Source organism: Hypomesus nipponensis, chromosome 1, assembly GCF_054491055.1.
Source record: "Hypomesus nipponensis isolate SF chromosome 1, ASM5449105v1, whole genome shotgun sequence".
Lineage (NCBI taxonomy): Eukaryota > Metazoa > Chordata > Actinopteri > Osmeriformes > Osmeridae > Hypomesus > Hypomesus nipponensis.
The window spans coordinates 6,785,982-6,805,000 of record NC_140361.1 but is presented as its reverse complement, the minus strand read 5'-3'; the positions used below and the strand labels follow the sequence as shown (position 1 = coordinate 6,805,000).

Sequence of the window (19,019 nt, the reverse complement as noted above, 5' to 3'; positions counted from 1 at the left end):
TTGTTTCAAAATACTCAACCGCATGAACATGCTCCTTGTTTCACTCACTTTGTGTTCCACTACAAGGCTTCTTCTGGATTTAGCAATGTAGAACTCAGACACCGTGTCCACCTTTGAAAATCCTGCAAAACATTGTAGACTCCCCCAGTCATCAGAAGCACAGTGAAACCTCTTTCAGAATACTTGCTCTACGTTCAACCTATTATTGGACTGAATTGCAACATTTAATTGTCTGATATTTAGTTTCAGAACAGCAAGTTGTTATAAACAAAATGTCTGTTGTAAAACGAGTAGCCCCATGAGAGCTGGAGAGACTCAACTGTGAGTAACCACAAATAACCCACAGTTCATTGCTGTCCAATGCAGCATGGTCAATTGAGCCTAGCAACACCCTTTTGACCTTTGTGAAGTCAACCGCTGTTCTATAACTGGAGACCTCTCACAGTGTGCCATAAAGCTTCAGTGAGTGGGCTACCCTTCTCCAAACAACCGTGGTTTGCATTGATGTGTGTCTCTGAGACTCTGCCAACAGTTCAGGATGTTCAAAAACACACAGCTCTCCCTTAGGGAGGAACAGAACTCCTGTCGGACACAACACCCAACCTTAAAGGTTTCTCCTCACAAACTAGGAAGGAAACACACACACACAGGGCCCCCAAGGGCTATATACAGGTTAAAGGAGAATGATCTGGCAAATGGGGGCAGGAGCTGGCCGGGACATGATCGAGGGTTCCTAAGAGAGAACGTATTAACGACATCGCCATTGCTTTTTTACGTAGAGTTGGAGTTCATGTTCAAAATGTCAACAGAGTCATGATAGGTCCCCCCTTTGTCGTTGACTGTGTGAGTCATAATAGAACTGTGGGCTACTGTGCATGTGTGTATCTGAGCAGTGGATACCGCTGGGTCATCTGATATAGTCCTTGGGGGCCCTGTGTGCGTGTGTGTGTGTGTTTCCTTCCTAGTTTGTGAGGAGAAACCTTAAAGGTTTGGTGTTGTGTTAAAACAGATGGTACACCTGTGAGGTTCACCGACAGGACATTCTCCATGATTTACTCTGGAACACACACACACATGCACACACATTCACACACACTAATATCCCCTGGTTTTGTAACTATTCAAATACAGAGTTACATAAGCATGGCTCTTGTGTCATCAGATATCACGGGCTAACGCCAATAGCGTGCGAGACATCGTAATTACAAAGGCGCTGCATAATTCCATGGATGTAAGAGAACCCTGCGTGGGTGTGGAAACAGAATAGCTGCTGTTTGCCTCATTTTTCTCATAGCTCCGAAACAATGTCATTAGTAACATATACATATAAGTATCATTTCTTAGAACATGTGAAGAATGGTGAGAGTTCTCCATGGTCATCTCACCATGGTAACTGTGGTTGACCATTTTCTTTCTGGATTTGTCCTGTCCTATAAGATGTCATGGAGTGCTATCCATTGAGAAGGACAAACTTCCTGTAAAACACGGCAGGATTACTGACGGGGTTGGGGTAGAAATCACCCATATATATATATATTTGTTTCTTTTTTCATAGCTTTTATTTGACTCCTCTTCTGGGGTGCCCTTGAGCTGGCTGTGAGGTGTGTCACGGAGCGCACGGCGACGGTGCGCTCCGGCGTCACCGGAATTCTGAGACACACTTGTTTTGAGTTGGGACTAATTAGGACGGCTATATAAGCCGAGATGTTTCCGACTTCGTTGTGGAGTCTTATTCTTGTTTCATGTTTTTGGCTGTGTGGCGTCTTGTTTTGTATAACCCTGTTTATTTCGAGTAAAGACCTTGTGCGCTTTCATTTAAAAGACGCTGACTCGTTGCCTGCTTCATCACAGTGTGATCGAGCTGTGAGCTGTCATCGACCTGTCCCCTTGTTATCAGGGATGTCTGGTTGATTCGATGATATTCGGTTAACAAGGGACAATGCACAGTGATCATTTACTCAAGGTTGCATGGTTCGTGGGTCACTTTAGAAGGTTAGGCAGGATTCTCACCTGCAGGGAGAAGGACTGATCCTGTCATAATTCACAAATCGATGATGTCCATAGAAGCCACACAAACAGATATTTCTGATATCCACAAAGCTTTTTGTATCCAGATCTAGTTCTGTAGCACTTAGTAGATGTATTCTAAAGCACTAAGAAGAGCTCTTATATATATTTAAAATATTTTAGAAAGCCCTACAGTACACAGACAACTTGCTAGGCGTTATTCTGTACATATTACGTTGATAGTCAATGGTCTATTAAAGTCTTTGTATAACTACTTTAAATGTATTTTATATACTGTTTGCTAAGAGTATGTGAGGCTAATGGTAAGACAGGTTCTGGTTTGACTCTATAATTAATCCGTCCATTACAAAACAAAGACAAGCCAGCCATCCAACTAAAGATTGCTTTGTGGTCATGCCTGCACTTATAACCCTTTAATTGGTCTTCCTGAGGGGTTTTGTGGAGAAAAGGCGTTGTTTGTCTGACGTAACTCTTACAGTAAGTATCAAGGATTAAAATACACACTTACACAGCAGAAACCTTTTTTAAACTTAATAATTGTCTCGTCAAAACTTGTTTTCATATTAGTATCATTTTCCCACAGATATGGAGACATTTGTTTCAACTTGCAAATATTAAAGGTCAACATGAAAACGTTTTAACAGATTTAACTATGATGTCTTGAGAAACACTAGACATTTATCATGCACATGTCGGCATCAAGATAAGACGAGTTATAATTCATTTTATGTAAAAAAACAAAGCACTATTGTACTTTTATGACGTTTAACAAAAACAACTTTTATGAACTACAGAGATAGGTATGATGATAACAGCATATTCCTCTAAAAAAGGAATTGAATGATGTTACCTTTTGCAGTATCAAGAAAATATTGACCATTAACTTATTTTTCTTTCTGTGTAGGTTAGATTCACATGAAGTGCTCTGTTCTTGCATGGGTTTGTTGTATTGTGGGGTATGTCGTCGTATTATATCACTGTGGATTCCCTGTAATAGGCTGAGACATCTCTAACCACACAATTACCATTGTGTGCGCAGCCTCTGGCCAAGATCCAGAAGTACCGTGTCTGCCCTGTCACCTCCTTTGTGCATTGAAAGAAAAACACACACAAAAAAAACAATACAATAGAGAAACTGTGTAAGCATCTCCCTTCTTACAAACGCTCCCCCATTTGTCTGTTGGTATGGGGCAGTCGAAGTCGCGTCCCCATGTCCCCGCAGCTAGTCAGGCAAAATCTGCCTCAAGACCACCCTGTGCAGGGTGCTCCTATCGGTTTTCTGCCTCGGTGCCTCGGTCACAGCATTTCCTGGGCCCTGAGAGAGCCGTGCACTGCCCACCCCCCTACTCACCCAGTCTCTTCAACAGGAGGGGTCGCCGGTAAGTGCAGTGGTGGTGTGTATGCTTTTAACCCCTTTCATAGATTCAAAATCTTAGGATTGGCCCCATGGCAGAATTTCATGTTCACTGTTCTGCTTCGGAATCTATGGAGAGTAAAGACAGTTTGTGTATTGGTGTGTGTGTTTGTGTGTGTGTAGGGGGGGGATTTCCCTCACCGGTATAGGTGATGTGACGTGATGCAGCAGTTCCAGATCTAAGTGATTATTTCAGAGAGAGTTTGAAGATGGAGTGGGATTGTCTATTTTGACGTTTAAAATTCCGTTCCTAGGAGTGAGGGATTGTTGAACACGTTTTATTTCAGTTTAATGTCTTTCGGCAACTCTGAGTGGATGGCTTCTGATAAAAATGTGTTGTTGTGTTTTGTTCATGACGTGTACATTTCAAGTAAATATCAGCATCAGAATAGTGTAGCATTTGAGTGGATAAGAAACTTGAGAGATCCAAAATGCAAAATTATATTAACCGCTGTTGTGATACAGGACAACTACAGGCAATTGCCTCATGCTTAAGCAGGTCTGGAACCAGTGTATATTCAAGGCATATACGTCTGTAATGAAGATAATAATGACGAGCAGTTGTTTTCTTGATCCCATGGTCTGCGCTGCATTGTGTACTTCGAAACCACATAGTTCCCCTAAGGGCACCCAAAAGAAAAATCAAAGCATAAGAATTCAACTTTGTAGAACAGGCACACTCCCACAACAGTAGGAGCCTTGGCTTTACAAAGAATCATGGGAATAGGGATGCAGAACTTTTATGTAACTCTATTGGCTCTCTGTCTGGGGACATCTGATGGAAAAAATTGTTCAACGCCTGGCTACAGTGACTCACCGGGAGTCGGCACTCGTAGGCTCTGGAAGGGCCTGGGGACAGATCTGACTCAGAAGCACCAGTCCAAAACAGATGAACTAACTGAGGTCTTTGTTAACACTTATGTTTTACAGTCACTCAATTTCCCACGTGAGATGTAAATTGGGATCTCTCTTGTTGTTCTCTGTTGTTTTACAGTAAGGGGAATTAGACATGCATCTTTGTATCATTGCATTCCCCCCTTCCACTTCTCTCTCTCTTTCTCTCTTTCTTTCTCTCTTTCTTTCTCTCTTTCTTTCTCTCTTTCTCTCTCTCTCTCTCTCTCTCTCTCTCTCTGTCTCTCTCTCTGTCTCTCTCTCTCTCTCTCTCTCTCTCTCTCTCTGTCTCTCTCTCTCTCTGTCTCTCTCTCAGCTTAGTGTATCTCTCAGCTGGGCAGCATCTTACACCAGACCGAGATGGTAGTACAAGCCACAGTGTGAAGGAAGAGATCCTTAACCGGCAGGCTAGCCTGCTGGATGACAGTTCACAGCAGGTACCTAATAGACCAGGTCCTGGCTGCCTTCTTCAACTTTTCATTGGCTTCTCCTACCCAGCAGAGTCCTCCCTGAACTGAACCATAGATAATTAGCTTGACTGGAACTCTGTAGGTGTTCATGCCCCTGGCGCACTGCAGTCCTCTCCACAGTACAGTCGACAGATGAGCCAGGCAGTAGCACATTGCCGCATGAAACTTAAACCGACAGGTTTAAATAGATGGCACTTCCACAGTTAATGGGGTTTTGGTTCAATCTTGTTAAGGTCTAGATTGACACATAGTGTCGCCTCTCTAATAATTAAGCGGATCATGTACATATAATTTAGTTCTGAGTTTGGAGAATATTCTAATATTCTTTGAGGTATTACACTAGGTGTGGCAACAGCATACGTGTTATTTATCACATCATTGTACGTTTTACATTACTAATTAACTAGGAAAAGCTATTCCATTTCATTAACAAAAATCACTAAGCCTGTTAGAGTCACATAGCGGCAAAACTTTACACACAGAAAGATAATCTAACAATTTGCACCAACAATCTGCTACTTTTCCCATGTGCACTAAAATGTGTTATTAGCCTAATACCTGCGCTACAACAATACGGTCACACACAGGACAGAAAAACAGTTGTCCATGACTAATGCCACATGTTTTTATGTAATATGTTATTACTTTTTTTTTTTCCTGCACAAACAAGATTGTACAAAAAGGTGGAGCTATAGTAGGCCTATAATTAACAGTGTTTGCCCCATAGCAACAAGGCAGTTATTTTGGTGTAGGCACAAGTTGGAAATAGTCCTTTTATGAAACTGATATTTCAAACCTCTTTATCTTTAATGTCATGGTGTACTCAGGCAGGGAAGCATAGACATTCTAAATGGCCTAAATGGTGCTGCACACTGAAACTCTGTAACTCTCCAATTGAATTTAAATGAAGTTTCTACTTCTACTTGACTTTTCTATGGATTTTCTGCAACCACTGTGTCTGAATCACTGGATCACTGAATGACTCCTTCAGGCACACAAATTGCTCCACGCCTTAATGTTTTTGTGTGGATGTCTTAATTTTTCAAAAGACAATGTTGCTGTCAACAGAAGAGTGAAAAATTCCAACTGAATATTTGTGTCCTTGACTTGATTGAGTCTGGTCATAAATATAAGCCAGTTACGTGTATTCTACCATTTGACCACTAGAGGCCAATATAGTTCTGAACTTGGTGCTTTTGGGAAATGTACTGGGGAGTGGAAAAGTACCTACTACCAAAGGACCCCCCCCCCCCCCCCACAAAAAAAAATATAAGCAGAGGTGTCGCAATAATGTCCTGCTGTTGCGTATTTTAATGATATATATATATATATATATATATATATATATATATATATATATATAATGTTAATGCAACCAAAAGCAAAACAAAAAATATGTTGCAACATAATCTATTGTAACTACTTAGAAAGATATAGATGTTCAATAGGCCTACATAAAATAATGTGAGCTTGCAGTTATATAGTACTTACAAATAAATTAATGTGTGATACAAATTAAAATGCCTACCATAGAGGATAAATTGATATAGTTAACTTGCTGGAAATAACTAACAGATAGCCTTAGGCTTTATACAATGCGTATTTATTGTTGGATATTTTGATAATGGAATGTTGAAAATATCACTGTTTCTAACTTACAGTCACCTATACTTCAGTTCATGTAGCCTAACATACTGTTCCTGACGCCCAGAGCTACGTAAATGAACCTGGCTGTTTGTAACTGCTTATTTATTTGGTATAATAAGTCAGAACTTGGTCGGCGGGTCAATTGCAAGCTTGTTGTGCTGGAGTGAGTTCAGAAAAGGGGCAGTCCCGCGTCAAATGACGTCAGGATCCGGTCCTTTTATATAGAGCCGGCGGCAGAAATAGTATCACTCACTGAAACTAACGTAGCTTACATCACAACAACTGCACAGCACTCAAAGAAGTCGAGTCGTGCATCGTGATTGTAGCTGAATCAAGAAACAAACCGGATTAATATCTAGTGTATCAACCGATCGCAAACGTGGCGAGAAGTATTATTCAAACGAGTCTGGTACTCAACATGAGCACGGAGATGTTCGCCAAATCACCAATGGAGGTGGCGGTCTACGAGCTGCATAACTTTTCTATCTCCTTCTTTTCCTCGTTATTGGGGGGAGACGTCGTATCCGTCAAACTTGACAACAGGTAATAAAAACGGACTTTAATAGTGAGTTAATTCATGCAGCAGTAATTTTCTTGCAGATTACTTATTAATATTTTACATTTTAGGCTGTCTCTTTAAAACTATAAGGTTTTGAAATTTAAAAGTAAAATTTTGTTTAATAAACACACGACGTTGTTCTTGGATACCATCAAATGTAACTTAAACGAATGAGCATAGCTAATAATTATTTTGAAGATTAATGAAACGTCCGCTTGTCGCATGTTGATAAACCTGTCAACTTAATCAGCAATACAAGTAGCCAAGCCTAGGTAATGCGTCTCCGCGTTAAGGACATGAAAGTACACTAACATAGAGTACACTGAAACCTGTGACGACCGGTGCAACTTAACTGGGAGGGTGTGAATTCCAAAAAAACAACAGCAGATAAATTATTCTCTGCTGTTCTAAATCTTTTGAACTTAATAGTAGACCTGAAGGTCAATAAAAAGTGTTTTGAAATCTGGACCACTAAAGCTATTTTTTGTGTTGACAAAACTGATCTTATGTAATGGGATGGATAATGATAGTTATTTTCCTTTTCTGTTTCCTCAGTGCCTCTGGTGCTAGCGTTGTGGCCATTGACAACAAGATCGAACAGGCAATGGTAAGTTGATGCAAGACTGCACATTTGTAAAGTTTTTGTTTGAGTAAGCCGACCTGTGTAATAAGTAATCTGGATATAGCAGTAACCTAGTAACCAACAAGCGAGGCCACAGTAGCCTAGGCCAGTGCCCAGTGCGTGAGAGGAACATTTGCAGGGTTTGAGGATGTGTTTAAGTTTGGCTGCACGCCTCAATGCACGTGACAAGCATGTGGTAGTGTACTTACTGACACAGAGGGAAGCGTAAGCAGGAAGGCTGCAGAGGGTGTCTGTTTGACTGTAGAATGACCACACTATCTAAAGTGAAAGATTCTCCTAAAAAAATTCTGCTGCATGTCAATCTTGTCTTTTAGTGAGTTTGTAAAATACTGTAATACAGTATGGGATAAATTTACATTCTGACAAGCCATTTGCAGTTAAACGGATTTCTAAATGGGTTCAGTCAAAAAAACCAAACAGGAATCAACCACAATCATGAATCAATAACTTAAGTTAAAGAGGAGATGTATGCTTATGTCTTAAGTTGTGCCTAATCATGAAAGTGACGTTCTCCCTCCGTACTTCTCTTTTCTTCTCAGGATCTGGTCAAGAACCACCTTATGTATGCTGTTCGTGAGGAGGTAGAGATCCTCAAGGAGCAGATCAAGGAGCTGGCAGAGAAGAACAACCAGCTGGAGAGGGAGAACAGCCTGCTGAAGAACCTGGCCAGCCCCGAGCAGATGGAAAAGTTCCAGTCCCGCGTTCCCTCCGACAGCCTGCTAGCCCTCGACAACCAGCCAGTGGCGGGTGGAGGAGGAGTGGGCTCACTGGGCCACGAGCAGCCATGCACCATCAGTGCCGGCTCAGCTGTGTAAATGGCTTGGAACTTGGGGCGTCGGAGCCTCCGCTCATACCTGAAAAAGGACCACCCTAAGTTGTAAACGTCGCCGGTGGCCGCATTTCTGATGAAAGCCCGGCTGCCTGTTAAAGATCGATGAGACATCCACCAATGTAATTGAAACAAAAGCACAAACTGACGCTCTGAGTGGGCTGCGCCGAGGCCAGCCCGCCAGTCTTTTACGACATCAGACTTTGTCTCTCGTTTTCTTTTAAGACAAAAGCGCTATGAGACAGGGCTTACCCAGCCGGAGAGCGCTTGCTTTGGGACAGAGCGGTGTCCTTTCCTCCCTTACCTGCACCAGGAGGGGTCCAGCCTCGCCCTTTTAACACCCCCCTCCCGCTGTAGAGGGGGCAGAGGGTAGAGTGATGGAGCTGGCCCCAGGAAGAGGGGAGGGGAGTGACCCAAGCTGACAAGAGGGGTGTCTGATATGCACTTTCTCAGCCTCTCCATTGTCATAGGTCAAGCCAAGGACAAAGGAACTTCTTCGAGACGTCCCTCCAGTCTCACCAAGAGCCCCACGTGGATGTTTGTTGTCCATATCTCTATACAAGCTCAGTGGAGTCACTAAACTGTTCATCTTTATATGACTGTACCCATATCTACACTTAGTGTATTCACATGTCCATTATTCCTTTAGCAAAAGAGTCAAGGGGACAACCTCCACTCCTTTGGGGTGGAGGTGTTGGAGTTGACTGTTGTAAGAGAGGTGTCGATGCTCTCAGCCTAGCTGCCTAGCTGCTGATTGCCACAGTGATTCAGTCATAAGCATTGCTTATATTCTCTGCAGTTGGGGTTTGCTGCTTATGGGGGAAGAAAGTCCTGCTATTTTCTTTGTTTATGTTTTGTGATTCTGGCAAAATCAAAACTTATAATTAATAGGAGCAATGTATACTGTCAGGTAACAGATGATTACTATAGGGGCGTGGACATATCCGGCCTCTTTGCCTAGTTTTGTAAATGACTATGTGTATAAAGTTGAAGCGTTCAAGAGTAGCAGCAATTACAGGAGATTGAGTGGTGGCTGGCGTGTGTTAGTTTAATCTCGCCGCACACACACTCCTGACTTTAGTAGATGTATTGGTTCTATTATGTTTGGATGCCAACTTGAAACAACGGCATGACAACAGTGCCTACTGTCTCCTGATTTCAAAGGAACACACACTTCCCCAAACTAACTTGTTTTCTACCTACCAAAGACTTGCCTCGTCATACTCACAAACCAAGTGTCCCAGGACCATGTGTACAAGCTCACAGGGAGAAACAGGTATCGTTAGAGGTTCATTTTTTTGTAACAATTTGTAACGTGGGGTTTTGTTGCCGTATTGTGTCCATGGAACTGCTATTCACAATGTATGGATACAAAATGCACATTGCAATAAACCTTATGTTTACATTGACATTCTTGTTGTCTTTCATATCTTAGCAAATGATAAATGTTACAAATCATACACTAGCCATTATTACACAATGTACTGTATGATAACTTTGCTTATGACAATGTAGCTACCACACATAGGCTACTAGTCACAGTTCATATGAACTAGGCTATGGCTAGTTTGACTATTTCACAGACGTTTATTCAATGCTAGGAACTACAACTGGGGATTCTTTAGGGGGACCAGTCATTTGCACATAAATCTGCACTTCTTTTATTTGACATTGTCTTGGTTTAAAATGTAATGGCAGTTTATTGAATTTGAGGGAAAAGAGACCATAAGTTTAAAGTCATGGTCTCCGTGGAAAAAGCTACATTATAAAATTAGAGTATCACTCTACTGTTGAGAACAAGTCAGTAAACAAGACATAAATCATGTTATAATAGCATGTCTTTTAAGCAGAATCTGCCAACTGCATTCTGAAGATTCTACATATCAACCTACAACTTATAACATATTTACCCATTAACCTTTTCCACTTGTGGAATTGACAAAGTTCCAGTTCATTCCTTGTTTGAGTGTCTATTCTATAACACCACTCAACATAAAATGTTGCCACAGGTTTTATACAACTAGAAAACAATTAATTCCAGTTGGGTATTCTGTCAGGCACATTGGCAGCCAGTGTGCAAGTGGAGCTGGTGTACATTGCTAGTGTTTGAAAGCCTGCTCCTTTCTTGAGAAGTCAGTGCCTTCCCTGATCTGGTGCATGTTGCAGGAGGTAACAGCTCTAAAAGCAAGAGAAAACAAACTACTCCTGCTTTGTTTTTCAGACTAAACTCATGAGAACAAGACTTTTTCCAGTGCAGTTTTGAAGGAGCCATCATTTGTCAGCTCAGTCACAACTAATTTGGCTTTAGGTCATGCTGTTGTCTACTTTCAAAATACTATATTGAATTAATAGCAGTGTCAGGATTTGACAATGAGAAGGTGGTTGTTGCTGTGGTCCCTTGTTTGGAGTAAGAGTAATGAAACTGGCTTATTTTTCTGCAATGACGAAACAGAATAATGGCCAACTTATCTAAAGATCTTTGAACGTTTAGACATGTTATTTGTTCAAGTGACCTTTTGGTTTAACACAGCCTTGGACATTACACTGCCAGTGTTACGTAATATTCCCTAAACAAAAGGAAAATATGATCAATCTATGTTCAGTTGACCAAGGACTGATGACATTCTAATATGGGAATTCAGTATTTGGTGTGACCAGGTCTCAACCCTTGCACTAAAGCACCAGTATGACCTATGACCTTCATTCTCGAATGAATATCGTTAAATATTAAAGACCAGGAACGACCTGTGGCCCAGAATGGTACATTTTGTTTGGATTGACTGGGCACTTCTCATAGGCAGCAAAGAAAGCTAAGTGCTCGAGTGATGCTTGTTATGCAACTAGAGAACATCTGTTTCAGATGGAAATATGGTGGGTGTGTTTGGAGGCTGCAGACCCAGCCTTTGTGTGGTTAAGCTTGCATGCAAGGAGACCATTTGGCGCACTGTGTCCTTGCAGACATATACAACTTGTTTGTCCCTTCATTATGTCAACAACCTCTCCACCCCGCAATAGTATATAAATGGAACAAAATTGATTTAACTTTGCTGCTGAGGGAATCCATTGCATACATATCTATAATCTTCTACTTGTGGCTTTTTAATGCCCTTAGTCTGTTTTAGTTGGACATTTTGCATTTATATGGATTAGGCTACATGTCCTTGCTTGCAATGACTTGCTTAGACGTCCCATTAGAAAGAAAAAACGACTACCCGTTCTTCACAACAGTTAGCAAAGGCAATGCTTTCCAATATTAACAAATGCTCCTTTTTCTTAGCTCTTTCACTTAAGAATAATTTATCTTCACACAGATTTAGAGGATTTCATGAACTTGCCATAAATCCTAGAGCAGGGGGAGGAGGGAGGATAGGGGCTGATGGGGAAGACAAAAACATAGGAGGAGTTGGGACACGGCCTATCAGATCAGTCAGACTGCCTTTGTGCCCTACTAACGGCATCCAACAGTGGCTTTGTCCTCCCACCACACACACACACACCAAAAACAAGTCTAAAAAAACGCAAACAATTGTTACACAACTCTTTACCTGTAACTGTATAACACAACAGGCCCCAACGTGTATATTTGGATTGCATTTCCTTTCAAATTACAGCAAATCACATTCTAGTCATAGACAAGAGCAACAGACATTGCGTAACAGTGCATTTCATAGGCGAGCTCTGGGAATCTAATTTTGGTTGTCTCCTCAGTGGCATACGCTGGCGCAGAGGATCCTGAAAGGATTTTTGCAAGGATTTTGTTTCTGCTACTTTCACATAGTCCAGCAGCACAGACAAACAAAGACATTTTTTTACAACACAAAGATAATTTGTAGGCCCAGTAGCAAAACCTGGTTGATATGTGTAGGTACTGTAGCAAAAAACACACTGGCCTGCAAATGGAAATACACTAGGTGCTTGAAGTGGATAATGAATTGGTTGCAGCCATCAAATGACTGAAGAAATTTTAAGTTGGTTCAGCATCTAAAGCGGCAACTGAGTGATTCATAAAAGCGTAGAAATAAAAAATGTAAACAGGGTTAGGGTTAAAAGGTAACACATAAAGAATGACTGCATGTCAAACACTGCATAAGATAAACAATATGTAAAAGGTTTGTTGTTGAAAGTAAAAAAGGCCAGAAACACCTTCTTAATTTTCAGTAAACAAGCAGTGTCTCACAAAGCCAGACACACTTACACACACATACAAACACACCCCTCTCATGATGTCATCTGTAGATCCAAAAGATACACAACAAGCCGGACAACGAAACATAGTGTGGTGACATAGTGTGTCTCCTGGGTTGTCAAGATGCATCATTGAAAGAAGGAATGTAGAGTTTAGAAAAACATGTTTGTGCTACCAGTTCCCCAGCAGATTTTTCCTAAATCTCTTCAAAGAAGAGGAATCTCCTGAACATTTGACCTCTGAACTGAGGCATTAACCTTGAGTTCCTCCAGGGGCACTTGCTGTGGGTAGTCTGGATGTTATTCTGTCATGCTGCTGGAATCTGGATGGAGTTTTCACTGTGTCTTATGGAGAGTATGGATTGCCCCCCATTCCTTTTAAATCTATGCAAGAACTAAACTTTAGTCTGGCTAGATTCTTGATATTTCTTGTTGAAAAAGTAGATATGAATAGCAACTCCTCTTTAGAAATCTACAAATAAAGAAAACAAATTAAAAATAACATTGTTAGATGACTAATGTCATAGCAAACTTGTTAAATGTATCTTGGCAAATGAGGCTTGTGCCAATAATTGGCAAGTGACTCTGGTATGAGGAGCATGCCTTATGTAGGCCATGAGTGAACAGGGTCCTTAAAAGTCATTGTATTGCATTTGTGGTCTGAAGGGTGTTGGGGGGTGGTCATTGCTGATTGGTCGGGAAGTGGTCATTACTGATTGGCTGAGGAACACGTTAGGAATGTGGCCATTCTCAGTCAGAACATCTTATTCAAAACAAAAAGAGGTTAGCCACCTTTGGTTTCGGATTTAAAGGTAATACCCTCAGTTCATGGTACCATGGCGGGACGTCCACAGCAGGGCTGCACACACACACACACACACCATATCATAGAGTACTGGAGCTTTGTGCTCTTACGTCAGAGTGGGGCTGGGGGTTGGGTGTGTGTATAGCGTAGTGGTGGTGGTAGTAATTGGGACAAATAGTCCTCCTTTTACATCATCATCCCCCCCTTGTGAAAAAGCTCAGTTTTCTTAGTTTGTGAATCTGAAAAAAAGAGTATCCACATCTTTTACAGTATGATGGCTTTCTCTTTCAGCAATACCTGGCCCATGTTGGAAGATAATTATACTTTGAATGCATTTTGAGTAGTACAGTGTTATCCAATTACTGCTCTCCACAGAACACACTGTGTTACACCCCCGTGACCCTCAGATTCCCCAAAGCTTCTTGTCTTACATGTAGTGTGCTGCGCTGGAAAAAACATAAACAAACAACAAATAGCTAAAGCAATGTCAGAGCCAAACAAAACGCTACCTGTCTAAATGAGTCTTTGTTACTGCTGACTGACGTTTTTTCCAAAGGCAAAGTTCCGAAAGTGAGGCCTTTTGTGTGTTTGGCTAATCTGTTTGAGCTTCCCTGTGAAAGGAATCGTCAAGCACAGCCTTTCTTTGCATGTTAGGCCTTGACAGTGCAACTAGCTGACAGGAAACAGCATGAGGAGAGAGCACCACTAAACTCCAATTCCACCAAAGGAATCTTTATTAGTTGAGCAACAAGGTCACACAGGGCTATAAGCTCCCACTGTTACCTCATTAGGTGGGCAAGATGAAATACATTACTCTATTAAGTTTCCCAGATGTATGACTCGTTCTCTTAACAGGAAATATTTGAATAGTACTGTACCAAGGGTTGGATAGAATAAAGAAAAGGGACTTTCATCTTGTCTGAGATGCCATTTTTAAAACCAGGAAAAAGAACAATGACAAAGGAAGTAAGTTAGAGTTCCTCAACGTAATGGTGTGTAAAGTACTGAATGTATACCTGGTGCCAAAGGTTTGGGCAGTTTTGCCACAATTTATGGTCACAATTTGCAGATATAAAAACACAACAAATAAGTCGCAACTGTTTTTTCTGTACAGTATTCATAGCCTCAGTTAAAAACAACAATTAAGTTCCCAAGTTTGTCGATAGTAAAAAGGCCGCCTGCGATTATGCAAGTGTTTCTATTCCATTGTGGTTGTTTGCCTCTTTGTGCTCATTGGTTTCAAGATGTTTGTAAACATCTCTGAGCCAGACCTTACCCCTGGTTCAGGACTGTCAGTGGCTTTCAGGAAGTTGGGGGACGTCAACAGAGCAGGAAAAGTTCAAGGCCGCGCTGGGAATAGACTGCATTTTTGTTTTGTGGAAAAGAAGGTTACCCTCCTCTTCCCTGTACTCGTGACTCCATATTATTGGTGTCCAGTACCTATTGTTACCAGTACCTATTGTTTACATTCCTATTCATATAGACAGTGTGCTTTGTATATAAAATCAATTGTGCTCTATGACAATTGTCTCTTCTGACAGAGATTTGCAGCACTGCTCATACTCACTACTACTTTGATCACCGGCAAAACAATACCTGGGGATACATGGTTAGTTTGTAATGGATTGTCAAGGAATAAAAAAGACTGTCAATTCAAAAGTGTGGACTTAAATGATATGGCTAGTGTTATGTGGAACCCATTGACTTATGTCTTAAATCAAAGCCCTAGATTAGATTGTTTGGATTTGTGTTGCTGGGTGGAGAAGACTGGCTGGATATGTTGTCAAGCCAAGTTTCCTTCAAGTTTATTTTCCCAGCAGTTACCGGTGAAAAGAGGAACTTAGTAGGCAACTATTTATGACAAATAAACTATAAATAGTCATCAGTGACTGACATGTTCCCTTTCCTGGCCTGAGCAATAGAGTAATGAAGGTATTTTTAATGTATAGTCTAGAGGACGTCTAAGGAGGTTTAGTACACAATAGTGATGAATGGATGAACAAAACATCTTTAACGGTCAACTCACCGTTGTCTATACATGAAGTGCAGAACATAGTAAACTAGAGGAGTAACTGAGTGAGAGAAAGAGAGAGAGAGAGAAATGGGAGAGACGCATGCTTTCCATTCTGTCTTCTCTTTCCACATCAACGTACACCTCTCAGAAATCATGTACTATGTGTGTAGCGACAATAAATCTCGAAAGGAGTTATCCCACAGGCTGTTTGTTACAAAAGTCTTGTGTGTGATTTTACATGGGGGAAACATTTGTTGTGTCCCAACGTTTTTCTCAGAATTTGATTGGGTAATTCTTGCAACAGAAATTGTTATTGCATTAATACCCTGCATTTTCTCACGTGTGAACCAATCATGTCACCAACCAGCTAGCTTGTTTTTAATTTAATGGGCATGTTCTACACAAGAATAGACAGTTTGCTGTAGAATGTGCAAAATTTGCATTATTCAAAATATTTCTAATACATTTAATTTCATAGTACCATTAATTGTTATTAAACATAGTATGTTCATGCAATGCATGTTAAAATGTCAGCAATTTAAGTTGGCTCTGGTTTCTGGCTGGTTTCTGGGCAGACACAGACTTCTTTTAAGCCATGTTGGCAGGAACTTGTATGTTTGTCAAACAATTAGATGTCAGACTGTTACATAACCCAATCAGCCAATAGGGCAGGGCTCAAACATAAAGGTGAAAAAGACACCTATGCCCTGAGGGCTGTGTTGGTCTGCGTTGACTGTTTTCGCCGTTGCTTCCTCCCAAGAAACCCACAGCTGGCTTCTACTAAAAAACATTTTTCACCACAACTACTATGTACATGACTACAAGTATGAAATGAAGGAAGGCTCAAGTTGTAGGCCAGGCTTGGCAAGAAAATGGACTAGAACAAAGCTGTTGTGGTGGGGGAGGGGTGAACACAGACTAGACATGAATTGCTACAAGTGCGTGACAGTTAATAATGACCCAAAAAACACACTGTGTGACGCGTCTGCCTTAACAAGCCTTGCCAGACATGTCAAAGCTCCTACAGACACATCTAATAAATCAACACCTGTTTATGACCTCTCTGGTGGTAGAGTATAATTGCACACTGGTGGGTAGACTGAGGGAGTTTTGCACAGAGAACAGTGCCTACTGAATAGTTCTGAGCGAAGGATTGGTTGGAGGGGGAGGAGAACAAGTGTTTAGGCATCCCATAATTCGCTGTTGCCATCATTATCTCACACCTGTCTTCATCCGCTCCCTTGTTTGCAGACTTATAGTCTCTTTTGAAACTGGTGTGGAAGCTGGAACACCGTGTACTCAGGAATATTTATTGCCTTCCTGTGGTTTCCCTGGGTTGGGAACTTCACAGCGCTATGCTACAGGTGGGAAGCTACCACCGCCCCCAGCCCATAGGCTCCCATACATGTTAAGTAATGCTGCTAGGCAGCTAATAAGCCTCCTAGCAGACAGCTACTTTAGAGGAGTGCAGCCTAAATTGCACAGCCACGCTTGTTTGTTTACTGTTTTGTGACTGAATTCCATATTTGATTAATTTCAGGTGTGACTGGAGGACTTTAGTTAGCCTAAAGTAAATAACTGCGAGGTCCACATACACGTTTCTAGAAAAGATTATATTCTTAGACTAGTAAATTTTTCATGAATTCATTGTAAAAGAACAGTAGTAACAGACCAAAAATACTGTAAATGTTACATGCATTTCTTATTGTGACACCTGCTAATTAGTTTAGTCTTAAGTCTAAGTATTTCATATCCTGTTGTATCAGTGTTTGTTACTATATGGATGTGACCCTAATGGGACAGCAAAAAAGGTCTGATGGATTGTTGAATTGCTTCAAAATATACAATGCTTCAAAATAATAATATAAACATTATGCTAGGTATTTTATCAGTGTTTCAGTATTTTTATATATGATCATTTATTACAGGCAGTTTATGTGTAACACTTTGTAAACCTCAATTCCCTTGAATGATAAAGATCAAAACTGAGAGATTGATCTGTCAACAATTGAGAGAGAAAGAGAGAGAGAGATTTGAACCAACAACATTCCCAGCTGTTCTTCCAAGGGTGTGAGATGCAGATGCCCCGGGTGCACATGCCACTGGCCCCACTCCCCTGGGGAGAGAATCCATCACTCTCTTCTAGAGTACAGATGTACCCGAGTCCTGCTGAGATGGGCTCTCTAGTCGACAGAGCACATATTATACATTGTCTGCATGAGTGCGTGATCGGCAAAGGTACATTTTGACGTTGGAGTGCCACGGTTGACAATCCGTGATGGAAGAGTTATATAGATTTACTATCTAGTCATTGTTTTTGACTTCTTATTATTTCTGATATCTTACTTGGCCTTTATTTAGACTCACCATGCGGCTCAGTAAAAACATCTTTCTGTAGGTATGGGTGCCAGAACCCATCTCCTGGCTCCTTCTACAATATATCTGTCAAAATATAAACACTTTGATGGTATTGTTTCAAATGCTGGGCATTTCTGTGGTCACGTTTTTTTCTCTTTTTGGCTATCATCCCACCACACAGAGATTCTGAACATTGCGTCCTAATTATGCCAGGCAACTAGGCAGTGGCAATACCATGGTGCCAACTGATAAGATTAGAGTGTAAACATGCCCTTCCCATGCCCCTGTGTTACCATGAATGTGAACTGGACTTTTGCAGACATTATGGCTGCGTTGTGAAGAGAAAGGCTGGCACACAAAACTTGTTGGCACAGTGAGAGGCCTTTATGTAATGGTAGTGCTTTGAAGCCCAGCAGAGAAGCCGGGGCTGGGGCCAGGGGTTGAAGCTGGAACCTGGGGTATTGAGGCTTGAACAGGGGGTGGGTTGAGACCAGGGCTAGAACTGAGATCTGAGTGCTGGGAGCTTATATCTAGGAGGTGGCAGTTAACAGACGGAAGCTGGGAGCTGGGATCGAGGAGCTTAGTGCTGGGAGTTGTTTGGGAGTTGGGAGTTTATCTGGGCCTGGAGGACTGGTGCTTGAACTTGATATAGTTCACTCCAGTGGAGTGGGAGCTAGAGCTGGCACTTGAGTTATGAAAGGGGAGCTGCAGAGAGCGTGCAAGGAAAGCCAGATCAGAGCGGGATGCCGGTTTCCATGGCAACGGGGGGTGTTGGTGGGGGGTGGCGCTCCACCATTCATACAGGAGTCCCTGGAGCAACGAGCTTCACATTCTCCTGAAACCTGCGAGCACACTGTGTCTCTTTACTCGAGCGCACAGACTATATACACACACATGCAAATGGCAGGATGGACATACATATATTAACATGCTCGTGCATCTGACTCTCTGGCATGCGCTTAATGACCTGCACTCACATGCAGCCACACCTTACACTTGCGGGAGACTACTTTATGTGTGTCAAATGTAACTTAGTATGTATTCTCATCTGTATATAACATGGCAGGCATGACATGCTTAACAGACATTCCCATACCTGTGTTTCCAAACATTTTACAGTCAGATGTGACTTTGTCAAGAACGTTAAACACAGGAACAGCCAGCGGCGTCATTTCT

General features: G+C 41.6%; 1 protein-coding gene across 2 annotated transcripts in view; it reads left to right on the top strand.

Moving 5' to 3' along the window:
- Window positions 1–9,890, top strand: part of tsc22d3 (TSC22 domain family, member 3) — a 28,290-nt gene extending 18,400 nt beyond the window's left edge. For both annotated transcript variants that reach the window (XM_084668968.1, XM_084668961.1), the window contains 2 exons: window positions 7,565–7,616; window positions 8,192–9,890. In XM_084668968.1, coding sequence (XP_084525094.1) covers window positions 7,565–7,616; window positions 8,192–8,467 — 328 coding nt within the window. In that variant the 3' untranslated portion in view covers window positions 8,468–9,890. The remainder of the gene's footprint in view (window positions 1–7,564; window positions 7,617–8,191) is intronic.
- The last annotated feature ends 9,129 nt before the right edge of the window (window positions 9,891–19,019 follow it).